This window comes from Diadema setosum, chromosome 7, assembly GCF_964275005.1.
Source record: "Diadema setosum chromosome 7, eeDiaSeto1, whole genome shotgun sequence".
In the NCBI taxonomy this organism is placed as follows: Eukaryota; Metazoa; Echinodermata; class Echinoidea; order Diadematoida; family Diadematidae; genus Diadema; species Diadema setosum.
The window spans coordinates 25,652,084-25,667,733 of NC_092691.1; the positions used below are offsets into that span (position 1 = coordinate 25,652,084).

Sequence of the window (15,650 nt, forward strand, 5' to 3'; positions counted from 1 at the left end):
TGATAAATGCTTGTCGTGTCACTTTCAGGCAGAGACTGACTATGGCTCTACAGGTAATTGAATATTTGAACGGAATCGTAAAATCCAGCTATACATTTTTGCACCACAATGAATCCATGTGCTTTTAAGTGATCATTGTGAATTAACAATCTATGCTGACTAACAATAATGTCATTCTATTGAATATGAAATTTATTCCAAATTCATACGATGCTGCTTTATTTATTCAGCATTCATGTATTACATTCAAATGGCAGTATCTCAGCAGGACAGTTATTGGAAGCACTTACTACATGCTAACCATATGACAAAGGAAATAGGTATTTTTTCCCATTCAAATTTCAGACTCTTGCTTGTCCATATTTTTCTACAGTTCTTTATTATACGTTACGGAAAATAAGACATTTTTTTTTTTATTGCTTCTAAAGAGATAGTCTCCTTCAAGACTTTGCACCTCTTTGGTTGCTGAATGAGATAAGCAACACTGTAGTCTGCTTGTGGATAGGGACACGATCATAGATGGGTGTCGGCTATGTTGATTCGCCTCATCTGGTAGTGATCCTCACTCTCGGGGGATCGGCTCATGATGGGCGACATCTGTTCTGGATCCCGCCACGTCTGGTTCTGGGGAGGCGGGGCACTGGAGGCGCGCGACCTGGGTCGCTCCGGGGCATCCGTTATGGTGTAGGCTCCACCCGTCTTCAGTGCGAAGATGAGGTCGTCGAAGTCCTGTGATTCCGTGTCGTCGTCTTGGAGAGGCTCTGGCTCCGGCGGAGGTGGGGGAAGCGGTGGGGAGGGGTGCAGGCGAGTGGGCGGGGGTTGAGGGGCGGGGCTAACATCCTGGAATGGGGCTGGTGCATAGAGATTGCTACCCTGCATGGATGGGGCTTTGGCAGGCATGAGGACGCTGTGGTGGCTGCGTACTGACTGCCGATCCCAGCCGTCCAGCTAAAGTGGGTCGAGAGAAATCAAGGTCAAGTCGGATTTACACATGCACGTTCATAAAGGAGAGAGCATAAATGCAAAGTGCAATACATCTTAAAACACACACTTTTGAATTTCATTATGACACTTTAATGTGCTTAAAGCATTCCAATGGAATTTCTATGCTCAACTGGAAACTGCTTAAAAATTGTATGCCATGCAGAGCACTCCCTGCTTCAGAAGAGAACTCACACTACTGTATAAAGGTTACCCTAGGAAAATAAGACCATAGTATCATTATACAGTCAACCTGTCTATAGTGGCCACCCAAGGAATACAAAAAAAAAAGTGGTCACTACAGACAGGTGGCCACTATGGACAGGGTCTTCAACATAGTTTTTCTGTTGGGGGAATTTCTTTAGTTGCTGTAAATGCCAGGTGGCCGCTATAGACAGGTACAATTTTGTAGCCTCTAAGGCAGGGTTGACTGTATATTCCTTACCTCGCCATGCTGGCTGAGTTGACTCAGGGCCCTGTCAATCATCTCCTGGGCCTCAGCCTTGGTCAGGGTGCCCTTGGTGCTCTTCTCAGGGGGTAGCTGGGCCATCAGGTTCTGGGAGGAGTAGGTAGTGTTGTGGTTGTCCAGCAGCAGACCCGTGTTATCGTAAGCGTTCAGGGTGTAGTTGCCACGAGACGGGTTGCGGCACAGCTGGTGCCGCAGCACGGTGTAGAAGAGGAAGGCATAGAGGCCCTACGGGGATGGGACGTGGTGGGTATAGGGTGGGGAGCAGATGTGAAATAACAATGAGTCTTTCTTCAACACAGTGTGATTCTTCCATGCTGCTTGTTAATGAACATTTATCATGTGTGTGTTTGAGATGTCTGTAAACTGATTGTCAGTGAATAAAGATTGTTAAACCAGAAACCTTTGTGGCATGACACTGGTGAATTTGAGCTGACAGCATTTTTTTTTTCCTTTTTTCTTTTTTGCTCTATGAAACTTTTGCAAATTGCCACTGGCATTCATTGCACTGTGTAGACAAAAACTTTTGAATGCATTTTACTCACGTCTCGACTTCTTGCAAAATTTGCAAAAGATTCATGCATGCAACAATGTCTAGTTTTACAGTACCTATTCATCCACCTGATCCCTATAGCCTCCATGTTGGACTGAGGCACATTGTGAGTATTAGATACACCTGAGTGGTCTTGCTAACTTTACAACTAGGCCAAGTTTGGATGTATTACTACATTCTGATGAATATGCTTGGCAAGTTATTAAAGCTAATGTGCCTGGGCATATCAACAGATAAAGAAGTAATGATGAATTTAGAAGATTCACTTGACACAAAACACACAATAGAGTTGTATTTCAAAATGAGAAAGAGTTCCTATGGTAACCTTCACTCAACACTAAAACAGTTTTCAACACACATCATGTATTCTCTAGTACTAGACCACTTGCACCATTCTCTGACAGTCAGTGCATAGAGTTCCTTCACTTTACCTGAGCTATGTTAAAGATGCAGAAGAGAATGAGCTGCCAGAGCTGGCTGTAGGCCATGTGAAGACCTCCCCACAGCCATGTCATGGAGATCAGGAACCAGAACACCAGCAGGATCTTATACTCTGTGAACACAACAAATAATAAAGACACTCTCAGAGCTCTCCATCGCTAACATTTACTCCAAAACACTCAATGGGAACAGTCACATGCTTTTATAACCTTTAAATGCTTAACATTTACTCCAGAACACTGGCAAGGTCTTGTCCATTGTCAATAGAAAAAAATGGTGAATGAATATTCTTAGAATCCTTAGTTGCTAGTATTTATTTATTTATTTATTCTTTTAATGTATTCTACAGTCCTAAAATTCATTTTGGAACACCAGCAGGATATCATTTTTTGTTACCAGGAACATTGAGGTTGTTTTAAAAAAAAAATAAGAAATTAAAATTTTCGAGTGATCGTAACACATGGAAACAGCAAAATGTGTACAGAATTGAGAAGAAAAAAAATATATGTAATAGGGAATCAGATTTAAATCTACAGAATATCATGCCTGAAAAACCTGCATTGTGACTCGTGTGCGCTCCAGGCTAGAGAAATCTTATGCTCTATCTACAGGAACAGTGAAATGTCTGAAGAACTTTAAATCATAGAAAGTCACTCCGAAACATCAGCAGATTCTTATACATACACGCGTATGTACCCTACAGAATCCTATACTCTCAGAAAATTTGATAGCAAGTTTGTAATCTTGAATACTAGTATGTTCCTATACTTCATTAACAGGAATAGGAAAAAGGCTACAAGTGCCCTAAACCACAAGCATTTTCTTTAGAATTCTTGACACATCTTTACTCTATCAACAAAAAACGTAAACTGTTCAAAGAATCACTACTCACCATAACATACACGTACACCAATATAGAGTTTGCACTCTTCGAACAAGTATAATAAAATCCATCCATTACTTCATATGCAACAAACCTGTGGTGTTGTAGCTGCCCATGTAGATGTCGTCGTATCTCTTCCACTGTGGCTTGACTTGGTAGGCTTGAATCAATACTACCAGCACCCCAAGGAGACACAGTGCGGCAGGCGCCATGGCAGCAGCAAGGGCGGCATATCCATTTGGCATGAAGCAGCTACCAGGATAAAACAGTGAGATCAAATGATTTCATGATTAAATCACCAGTTGATTATTTGATTTAATGCCATGCCTGACTGGGGTGGGCATGGCTCAGTTTGATTTCAGTCATGGGCAGTAACATTTTCCAATAGAATATAATGCTATTCTATGTGCACTTTGAAGAAAGACGTGAATGATTTTAAGATCCCTGAAATCCAAATGTCTATTGACCTCTTGTGATGTCTTATGGTTTGTACAGAACCAAATTACTAAATACTTCATGAAAATATGCATCATATGTGTACCTTTAAATATTTGTTTAGATTTTTTTTCTGCACCTTATGCCCAACCTCTAAAGAATCCTCCAGATCGTCTTCATTCATATTGCAGCTGTGACATCATCCTCCAGTAACACCTGAGCTGAACAATAGTCACACTTGTGTGCCTTATCATTCACTGCTACATCAAAAATTTGTCAGAAATGTTTGCATTAAAAAAAAAAATAAAAAAAAAAATAAAAAATGTGACGCTGCTGTGAGTAAGTGCAGGTACAAATGTAGTAATAGCAAAGAGAAACCAATGTGATATCATCAGGGATGGGGTGGGTGGGTGGATGCTGAGAGAATTCTGCCAGAGAGGGCTCCCCCCCCCCCCCACCACCCCTCCCTTCCATCTCCCCCTCCCTCCTGCTGATGGAGCTTAGAAATTCCCTCTCCCTCATGAATAGATGCCTTACATGTCGCCGTTGCTGTGCACATCGCCGTACATGGACAGCACAGGGTTTCCTCCGTCCTCCAGAATGAAGTCCCACTGAAGACCCGCATAAGCCACCACCACGTAGACTACGATGACGACGACCGGAAGGGCTGGAGGCGGGAAGAGATCAAACATTTGTCGCAATAATCATTAATCAGCCTTGAAAATGATGCATGTGAAATCATCAGCTACTGTATGTCAGTATCAGTAGCTATGTATTGTGTCTTCTAGAAAGTGGTGTGCAATATGATGCTATACAAAAGAGAAGCAATTTAAAAAGACAATGTCAGAGTGAATAAGATTCTGATTTCTGTTGTGAACACAACACAAACCAGCAGCATCGAGTGGCTATCAACAGAAGCACGACCTCTAAAAAGAGAATAATTTTTTTCCCCTTATTTATCACAGAGCAATCAAAACAAATGATATTAAGTTGTCGGTCATAACAGAACAGAATGCAAACACTCTGGATTAAGATGGAATTCAAAGGATTAAACTTACTCCATCCCAGAACGAAGAAGAGCACGTAGAACCTGTCCGTGTGTTCGTCATTCAGTACAAACACCTTCCAGAAGTTGATGGACTGCAAAAGATGGGGACATTAAGCAGAGAGGGTCAGTGACTTCAGTATTTTTTTATTTTTTTTTATTTTTTTATGGAAGAGTACATTTACATCAAATTCTCTGCACAGGAAAGACACAATATGAATGATGAGCAGAGTAGCAATACATGACACAAACTTTTAATGCAATCTTGCAGGCCATAATTCATTTGATATGATATGACTTGACTTCAACATTTCCACTCCCCCCCCCCCCAAAAAAAAAAAAAAAAACCTACATAAACATACTTCAAAACACAATATGTATGAACATAACAAGTACAGAGAAAACTCCTACATACAGTATGTAATTGCATGTAACAGCATGACATACTACACTCATATAATACATTTAAGCATGTGGTAACCTTGATGACTGGAGTTTAAAAATACAAGAGACCGTCACCTCTAAAGCTGTTGCTTGATATCTCCGGCAGCCTTCCAATTAAAAAACAAAATTTATCCAGCCATAACCAAATACATAATATTCTGATATACCCGGGCCAAGGGCTTGTGCCTTTTAGTGACAATGTCTTGAATTTTATTAGTTTGTTTGATACAATCCTAAATTTGCACTGACAAGTCAATTGCAGTTGGTGTCACATCCTTTGAACATGCAAATCACATACATTGTATCTTTAAGTGAGTATTTTGCATATAATTTGTCATTTGACAACTTCTATAGGCACAGATATTTTTGAAAGATCCTTGCACATGAAGAGAGAAGTGCCCCCAACACTGCATCAAAAAGAGCCTTCCCTCCATACTGGATACCATGGAAAAGAGCGATCTTCAATCATAAAGAGAGTTGGGGGGGGCTCACCTGCATCAGCATCCATGTGAACTGGGCGAGGAAGAAGAAGTGCATCAGCACACCTATAGCGGCACAGGCCTCCGCACCGACCCGGTTACTGATGTAGGCTGAGACGACGAATACAATCTGCAAGCAAACATTACTGGTATCAATGCTAACAGTACAATGTACATGTAGACTATCTTTAATATATCAGTGTTGATCATTGGATGTGGCAAGATGTGTGATTCAAAGCTACTCACTACATGTGGTTGCAAATATACCCCCCTCCCCCCCCCCAAAAAAAAAAGTATTCAAACTTCTTCTACACCACTTTATTCAAGAACAATCAATATTTTTTAAAATCTTTTTCTCTAATCATTTCTTAGTTGCGCCCCCATTATCAATGACAATTTTCGAAAGTCCCAGTTCTTCCTATTCACTGCCAAGCTTTTTATTTTTTTGCACAAAATCTGGAATATTTGGTTGGTTAAGTTCCCTTTTTTTCTTCTTTCTTTTTAGATGGAACTCTGAAGCACACTATATTAGCATGAGAAGAGTCCAAGGTTCATTCCACACCAAGAACACAGCATGGATGAAATCCAGAGACAGGGGAAGTATTGAAGCTTTTTTCACACTACTACTACTACACTCTCCCAAAGATGATATGAGTAGATAGACATGACCATTTTCAGAGGATCATGCATCTAGGTTTAGTCCATGCATCTATCTGTTCATTTATCTGCTTGTCTGTCCATTTTTCTTACTATTTATTCATCTGCCTATCAATCTCTTTATCTACATCTACAATGTATCTACCTATCTATCTATCTATCTATCTATCTATCTATCTATCTATCTATCTATCTATCTATCTATCTACATTGTATCTATCTATCTATATTGATAGATAGATGCTGGCCACACTTGGTGATAAAGCATTTTTATCTGCTGCTCCCAAACTGTGGAATCAACTACCCAAAACTCTCCAAAACCAGCAATCTCTCATCACATTCAAAAAACATCTAAAAACTCACTTGTTCCAATATCAATAATCCACTGGTAAAGCGCATTTGAAAGTGTACGTTTATGGAAAATGCGCTGTACAAATGTATCATTATTATCTTCATTATTATCATTATATTCATAAATATTCATATGCTGATAATGTTTCATTGTACTTACCTGTAGGGCCATGCAGGCAAAGCACATGTGGAGTATGAGCTTGGCTGCAAACATACACTGGACCGTACAGAACTGGTGGGCAATTAGAGCCAGCAAGAGCCCACCCTGGAACGCAGCAAAGAGGAGAGAATATCATGGAAAGTCAGGGCTCAAGATTCACCAACAGTCTGTTTTTAAGTCTCAATGCTCACACATAACCACGGTAACAACTTAGATACTCACTACTGAGTATGCAGGTTGCCTAGCCCCTTGCAAGTATGCAATAATCGTTGTATGTGGCAATCTTTTTAAGTACAAGTATGCTTTGTGAAGTTGGATTCAGACAGAACTTCTATTCCTATGCATTCAAATGCTGGATGCATCAAACCATTGGACTCAAATGCAATTATAAACACATAATACATGAAATTGCATGCTCTTCACATTCTGTATATATGCTATATGTTTTATGAAATTGTGGGAGTCAACGATTGGTCACATACAATATGTGTAATTAACATGACACATGAAACTACATGCCCTCCACATTCTGTACGTATATGCTACATGTTCTATGAAATTTTGAGAGCAATAATTAGTCACATTGCAATTAACAATGTGCAAAAATATTGCCTCTAACAGAAGAACGCAAGGAATTATGTTTTTAAAGTGGGAAATTGCTCATTTTCCTTCTTGAAAAGGGATAAACTTATTTCTCATTGGATCGCTGGTGTCTTACACCGTGCATTTAACCACTCACGCATTCCCATATTGGTCCAGATTGGCAAAATATCATGCTGATAGAATATAATGGCCTACACATTATATGACACCAAGGTATTAATAAACACAATAGCTAGATGCTTACTATGCATATGAAGCAGGAAGCGAAGACATATTCATTGTAGCCAACCAAGTTGTCCGTTTGTGCCTCTGCTGCATACTCAGATAGATGATTGCAGGAGCACTCCACGTAGTCACGACTGTCCGACTGCAGAGTTAAGATTTTCAAAAAACAGTAACCTAAAATGCATGTCTGATTCATGCCATTCACGTCACTCAGCCATAAACAAAATTATATAACTTGTGAATAATCATTAGTTTATTTTGCATGCACACAAAAACAAAGGCTGTAAACATCCACATGTTCAGATCGGGAAGATTTATTCAAAGAGCTTTCAGGAAGATACTTGTGTGTAACATGCCTCTAAGTGGACAATAACAAAGTCAAATAAGGGAGGTTTTTACATTTTTCTGTGGAGACAAGCTGAAATGTGCGAGGGAACATAATTGACCGATGCCCTGACTTACATTTTACATAGAAGTTTTGTCTGTACTTTCTGTTGAAGAGAAAATGATTAGTGTTTTGCTGAGAATCAAATTGCTTACAAACAATAACAATAAAACCTGCATCTGCACATTTATAAATAATTAAGACCCGCATATATCTATCACTTTTTTTACGCTACATGAAAAAAAAAGAAAAATCAAATGGCACATCACAGTGTTCCACTGACCTTAGCACTAATACCCCACTCTCTCCCCCCTTCCCCCAACCCCAAACCAATGGGCAGTGAAATGGGTCGGTCAAACTCACCACCACGCTGCAGAGAGTGGGCAGCCACTGCCTGGACGGGCCGTTGTACAGGACACAGGTGGCTCCCAGGGGCGTGACTCGCGAGTCGCTTGTGTAGATGCGGTAGCGCACTGGGGTGGCCAGACTGGTGAAGTTGGTCTCTGCGCCCTTGATTCCCACTGAGAGCACCTGCACCAACAGAGTGGATGGAGCTGATCAATAATACTGTGCTCGCCAGGAATTTCTTTTTCATCCACAGATATTACAACACATTTTGGAAATCATGACATGAAGTCAATCAATCAATCTAACCACCAATACCACCCTTTCCACACATATCAAATGATGTCCTCTCAATAGATATATATGTATGATAATCATGATAAAGCATTTTATAAAATTCAGGCTGGACCATGATCCAAGTTGCTATTGCAAATTATTATCATCAGCACTTACCATTATCATCGCTTGTCGCCAAGTATAAAGCAAAGGGCCGTGTAGCATCTTACCTGACCGTTGAGTGTCTGCACCTGTTGTGAGCCAATGAACCACTGCTGGCTGCTGTACTCTATGAAGTGGACATCCTCACAGTGCTGGTTGGAACTGCCCTCGGGCAGCAGATCGGGCGGCAGGACGAAGAAATTGTTTCCTCTGGGGAAAAAAAAAAGAAAGAATATTGAAGCAAACCATGCTTTTATTCTAAATATCATGGAATTTGAAATACACTAGGAAAGAAAAAAATGCATTATACTAGGCTAGGTTGTGAATAAACGTACACCTGTGTAGCGTTTTTGTTTCTTTCTCATATCACCCTGTTTGATACGTGCATGTGCCAACATACAGGGTTTATGAATCTTCAAAATTGTGATACGAATTTGATGATACCATTCCTTACTTGAATGGTACAAATGTATCTGCTGAAGGGAAGAGGCTAAACAACCAAAAAAACATATTCCCTTTCATTGTGTCACTCTATATTCTCATTTCAATTCCAGCTTAACAGCAAAGTTCAGATTTTATGGTGGCGTTCTACAAGACATGAATCAGCCCCAGTTTTGCATTTGTCTCTTTAGTGATATGAATAGCGCAAACAGAATCACATGATTACAATATTTTCAATTCTCTCTTTTACTGATGAATACAAATCAAATGCCAATTGATGACATGAATTCAATTACTACCGAACAAGAATTGCTTGCCTTCATCCCCACAAACCAAGAATCTGCATGCTCTGTAGTAAACTTACTTTCCGTCAAAGCGGTGTCCATTGACAATGGGCGGCAGCCATCTTGCCACCTCCATCTTGGCTAGGTCGCACTCCATGACCCTGGGCTCCGTAGTCTCGCATTCAGACCCCGTCACCAGGGTGTAGGAGAAAGCAGTGAAGGACTCTGCCAGGCTGTAGGCCCCGCGGCTGTCGGTGCGAGTCGGTGACATCAGCTGGCAGTATAAATCCATCATCTGGGACTGGATGTCATTGGGTAGACTGAATAAAACAAAAAATAAATGAATAAACAGAAATAAATGAGTGGTATTTGTTATTATAAACTTTAAAAAAAAATGTAGACCAAATACATACATTTAGGTGGATTGAATGAATGTAGAAATATCAGTAGAACACATCAGTGAAAGTTTGATGAAACTCAGACAGTCCATTTAAAATTTATGAATTGTTTAAAGTTATGGTACAGTCATTGCTGGATGAGAAGAATACAACACGTTGTGATGTCATGTATGGAAATGATATAAAGAAAATAAAAAGTTTGAGAGAATTCCATAAACTGTCATTATTTTTTTTTTAGAGTACACATTCCCTTGACTTGCTATAGACATATGCTACTGGTAATATTCCCCCTGCTTTCTGAAAGAGGTAAGTCTAGTGCTCTTTCACTGTGCCCAAAAAAAAAAAGAGAAACTATTCAATGATTTAACAAATATTCAATGATGATAAAACCAACAGGGGAAATGCATACTTGGTAGACTGATATGACCAAGACATGCTGTACAGCAGTTTACCAAAGTTGCATTTCTTCACTCAACATGAACAGGCTGATGATTATCCCACCATTTAACTTATCATTTTGCATTAAAACTGAATTTCACCCCAACAAACACAGCTCTGTTACAAGGCACAATTCGCAAGACAACAATAACTGCTTGTCAGATTTTGATTGTAGGAGAGAATGTTGACGTCTGAATGTGCTTTAACCCATTGAGGAAAGGCTGATTGTGCTACAACATGCATTTCCCACAGACACCCTGCTGCCCGAGTATACACGGGACCTGTCTTCAATGGGGTTACGGGATGCTCACCGTCGCTGGTAGCCCTCAGCCACAAGGTTGTTGAGGGTGTCTGTCAGCACAGACAACTGGTCCTTGCTCTGCTCCTGCCTTACACGCTCCGACAGACTCTGGAGGACGCTGTAGGGGATTAGGGAAAGGAATACAGCTCCTTTCAGGGTGATTGTTTCTTTGTGGCATAAGTAATTGTCACTGCATTTCTCAAAGTGAGAACAGCAATGACAAGGGCAAAATGCTACAAAGACACTAAACATGTACTTCATTTCTAGAAAAAACACAAATATTTAATTTCACAAAACAACAGTGCAAAAATATTGGTATCTGTATGCTTAAACAGTAACATCTAACCCAGCACGTACGCATGTACTTTATGGTTGTACTCATAAAATGAAAATACATAACATAACATAACAGGCGCAAAGAATGCAGTACATCACATAATGTATTGCACATATAACTAGCTTGAATGCAGTATTACTTCGAATTTGCAACATTTTGTGTGTGTGTGTGTGTGTGTGTGTCTTTTGTACATTCATCAATGACATTCTTTCTTCCCCTTGGTTCTTAGAGTATGATTTTAAATTGCATCAACGTTTACACACAGTGTAGTGTATTATTCTGCAGAAACTGGATCAGACATCTTAATTTCCACTGATATCAAGAAATTTTCATTCTGTAATGTGTGTACACTGAGAATTGCGAAGATGAGTATGCCTTTGGTCCTCTGATCAATAAAATCCAGAAATACGAGAAAAAAAAAATCCCCCAAAACATAACAAAGGAGAACTCACTTGTAGATTCCTGAGTTGGTGGTGTCAGCCAGGGAGTCATACCACGTGTCCCATGCGTCACTGTCCGTTGTGCTCTCAACGATGACAACACTGGCCTGACCATAGGAGCTGTCCACACTGTCCAGTGAGAAAGAGATATTTGACAATGGACCGACTTGAACTGACCCAGGCAAATATGCCAACATTATGATGCAACATATATATATATATATTTTTTTTTTTTTCATTTTCTGCTTGAATACAAGTCTTCATAGAGACATATCGTTGCTGGGGTGACAAGACCTTGTATTTGCAATTTTGGTGAAAATGACTCTTTTGGATTAATAGTCAAATAATGGGTCAAGTGAGGTCCTGTCCAAATCCCAACTGTCTTACTCCAAAAATGAAGCCACCATGGCATGTCAAAGGAAAGGCTATCCCATTCGCTATAGTGCTTTGGCCGCCATGATTTTTGGCTCTCCTGAACATTTGACATTTTGTAGATACGAGGTCTTGTCGCCCCAACGACGATATGTCCCTTTAAGTACCTGTACAGGGCAAGCTGACACAAACATATTCCACTCCAGTGTAGGGGTTTAAAAAAGAGAATCTGAAATCAGCAGAGTGCATTCGAGCACACAGTGCAATTTCAGTGTCTCACTAAATTTATTTCACAGACTCATTTCTCCTTCTCTTTCCATTTTCTTCTAGCATCAGCAAAGAGAAACTGCTGATATGACTGATTAACTTAAACTCTGTGCATTATCCACATCACTCAACACAGCCATGAAAAAAAAAATGCAGCTACATCAGTAGTTGGAAGGTCTGACTTACGTAGCTCCACTATTTGCTGACACAATAGTGACCTGGAACTGCTTGGGATAGTTGGCGGACGAGGGTGGATTGTCCGGCGTCAAGGATATTGTGATGGGTAGGCGTCGCTGTGGAAATAAGAAATACAAGCTCCAGTTTTTTGACTCCTTCAACTCCTTCACACATGCATATACGGCAGAGTGGAACTACAGTAATGACTGTCAGTGCTTTCAAAACCATTAAAACCTTGACTTGAGAAATAGAGCTCTAAGATTATTGAATATCTTCATTAGCTGTAGCCATATCACATGCAAAAGCATATCATCAGGATACATTGCTTAATATTTAAGGGCACTTATGACCAAAATGATAGCATCTTGAGTCAATCAAATATGCACAATAATCAATATACTCCATAATAATTAAAACGGTCATGGCCATGACGAAGACTATACATCCTGGCAAGTTACTGAATGCTCAACGGCATAGAGAGATATACAAAAACTCTGCCATGACTGCGGGCAGGAAAATGACATCATAAAATTATTCAAAAAACCTTTGAATTAAGTTGATGAACACACCTGGCCTGGAGCGAAGACTAATGTGGCCGTCTCTGTGGAGAACTCCGCTCCTCCTATGGCCGGGTAGAATGTGACCCCGGCCACCCTGGATGGAGCCTGCAGCTGGCTGGTGGTCCAGCCGACCCTCACCTCTCTGGAGGTACCTCCCACCCTCTCTACAGTCACTGTCACTTCTGTGGTGCCGGTCTCAACAGCTTGGAATCTGGGTTGGGACAATCATAATTATCTCAGAATCGCACTTCTTTGAATTGAAATATGTGGAGTGGATGCAATATTTAAATACAGAGGTAGTATAGCGTAGTTCTCAATTCACGTGATGTAATAACACAGCAACAGGTTCATTGTAATCACATTGTAAATCTATATATTTTCTTGGCAAATATCAGAAAACTGGAATAAAAATATCCCCATTTTCATCAATATATTTGCATCTAATTGTTGCCAATAAAAGAAGTACATGTATGGTGATAACTCATAAATATCAGAAAGCTGGAATAAAAATCTCCTTTTCATCAATATATTTGCATCTAACTGTTGGAAATGAAAGAGGTACATGTATGCTGATAACTCATAGTACTACACATGTGAGCTAAGTACATGTATGTCTAACACAAAGACTCTGTGTTTGAATCCTGCCTGTGGTAAACCTCTCTCTTTCTACCCAGGAATAAAAATGGAAACTTGGCAATCCTGGGGTGATAATAATTATGGTAGGAAGCTCTAGAAGGGCAATGTTAACTCTAGGGAGGCTATCCTCAGAAGATAACATTATATGGTCGTCATCGTTATCACCACCGTCATCACCACCAAAATCATCATCATCATCATCATCACCATCATCATCACCATCACCATCATCATCATCATCATCATCACCATCACCATCGCCATCATCATCATCACCATCACCATCATCATCATCATCATCATCACCATCACCATCACCATCATCACCATCACCATCATCATCACCATCACCATCATCACCATCATCACCACCATCATCACCATCACCATCATCATCACCATCATCATCACCATCATCATCACCATCACCACCATCATCACCACCATCATCACCACCATCATCACCACCATCATCACCACCATCATCACCATCATCATCCCAACATGTGAAACCAGAGTGTTACACCAAGGATGCCCTTTACCTCGACTCCAGAGAAAACTGCAGGAGCCCATTTGGATAGTCGCTGTCTGCCATGGTGACGTTGGCCAATTGCCGGGCTGTGTCCAGACTGGCTCCCTGGCCCACGGCCGTCAGCTCCACCAGGAAGGACTGGGCAAACTCCGGCTCCTCGTCGTCTTGGAGGACGATGGGCAGAGAGCAGTAGCGCTGCTCCCCGGGACAGGTGACCTGACCCATGACCTCTACCAGCTGGTCAAAGAGGTCAACATCATTTGAGATGTCACCAGAGCTGCTGTAGGTGGCCCTCCAGTGGACCTGTGTGGAAGAAGAAGACAAAAGACAGAACCTTAACAATAAACTCTCACAATCAAAATCATTCGCATACAAAGGTTCTTTTTTTTTCTATCCCTCTCCCTCTCTCCTTTCCTTTGTCCCCCTTCTTCCCTCTCTCCCGTTATCCCACATAAAGTGCAAAACCTTTACTGGACCATATTCTTTAGGTCACATGTAGATATGACCCATTACTATTCCTTAAAGTTGCTAGACTACAGTACAACGCAAACATCTCTTCTTTTTTTTGGGGGGGGGGGGTTGTCTAAGTATGCTTCTTCTTATACTAAAACCATGTTGCTACATGTGACAATGTGTATTGAAAAATTCAAGAAACACATCACTTTAAACCAATTCAATTATTTGTGACCTCTATTAACTTTCACATGCCGCAAAGCACTGGCATCACACACCTTTGATACACCCATTTCTACCAGCTCAAATCTAAATGTGTATCTTAAAAAAAAAAAAAAAAAGGACACATGAACAGATGTGTCAATTAGCCTGTCGAAGACTAGTCGCGAGTATACTTAGGCTGGTGTCTATGGGAAAGTGTGCTGTGGCAAAATCTGCTCATCCACAACGAATCAAGGCAAGCTTACTGTGACATTCTCAAAGAAGGCATCCCCTCTGTCTAAGGTGAGAGTCACGGTTGGGTTGACGTCTTCATAGACAGTCACATACAGAGAGGCAGTGTCAAACGCGATGATTCCATTGTAGTTATCATTGCCCAGGATTGTGATCTCTGTAAAACCCTGTGAAAGCACAGATTCAGAAACAAAATAATTGTCAACAAACAGATGAGTCCAATACACAAACGACATAAAGTGAAGCAAAGCACAAACTCTCATGAGGGGCCCCACATCCTACAAGCTTTGTCTTTTCAGTGGGTCCCTCCATTTTCAGAATAATCCATATTGTTTACTTACTTCTAATCACTTGAGTTTTATGATAATGTATAATTATCGTAAGGTGCTACAATCATTGTACATTCCATTCATCTTACGTAGTTTTACGCACCTTATTTTCAGTTACCAAAAAAAGAAGAAGTGATGTTTATATGTTCTTGTCAAAAAATGAAATTAAAAAATTGAATTGAATTGAATTGAAAACAATGAAGAGGTATACATGTTGAAGAGTTATTGGTCAGTGCGTCATAAATCCCAGGGCAGACAGCCTTTTACCCAGTGGACACTTATTATACTCAGAAAATTGACACATGTGATGCCTACTTATAATAAAATAAAAATTGTGAATT

At 40.4% G+C, this 15,650-nt stretch overlaps 1 protein-coding gene across 1 annotated transcript in view; it reads right to left on the minus strand.

Annotated features, from left to right (window-relative positions):
• Positions 1-513: 513 nt before the first annotated feature.
• LOC140230479 (adhesion G-protein coupled receptor V1-like) overlaps positions 514-15,650 on the minus strand; it is a 99,157-nt gene continuing 84,020 nt past the window's right edge. Inside the window, exons 82-99 of the mRNA XM_072310632.1 lie at positions 14,995-15,147; positions 14,085-14,377; positions 12,916-13,117; positions 12,356-12,462; positions 11,543-11,659; positions 10,764-10,871; positions 9,697-9,936; positions 8,960-9,101; positions 8,472-8,639; positions 7,743-7,865; positions 6,896-7,000; positions 5,741-5,857; positions 4,818-4,899; positions 4,297-4,426; positions 3,419-3,576; positions 2,432-2,553; positions 1,427-1,675; positions 514-948 (exon numbers count right to left, since the gene is read on the minus strand). Coding sequence (XP_072166733.1) covers positions 514-948; positions 1,427-1,675; positions 2,432-2,553; positions 3,419-3,576; positions 4,297-4,426; positions 4,818-4,899; positions 5,741-5,857; positions 6,896-7,000; positions 7,743-7,865; positions 8,472-8,639; positions 8,960-9,101; positions 9,697-9,936; positions 10,764-10,871; positions 11,543-11,659; positions 12,356-12,462; positions 12,916-13,117; positions 14,085-14,377; positions 14,995-15,147 — 3,051 coding nt within the window. The remainder of the gene's footprint in view (positions 949-1,426; positions 1,676-2,431; positions 2,554-3,418; positions 3,577-4,296; positions 4,427-4,817; positions 4,900-5,740; positions 5,858-6,895; positions 7,001-7,742; positions 7,866-8,471; positions 8,640-8,959; positions 9,102-9,696; positions 9,937-10,763; positions 10,872-11,542; positions 11,660-12,355; positions 12,463-12,915; positions 13,118-14,084; positions 14,378-14,994; positions 15,148-15,650) is intronic.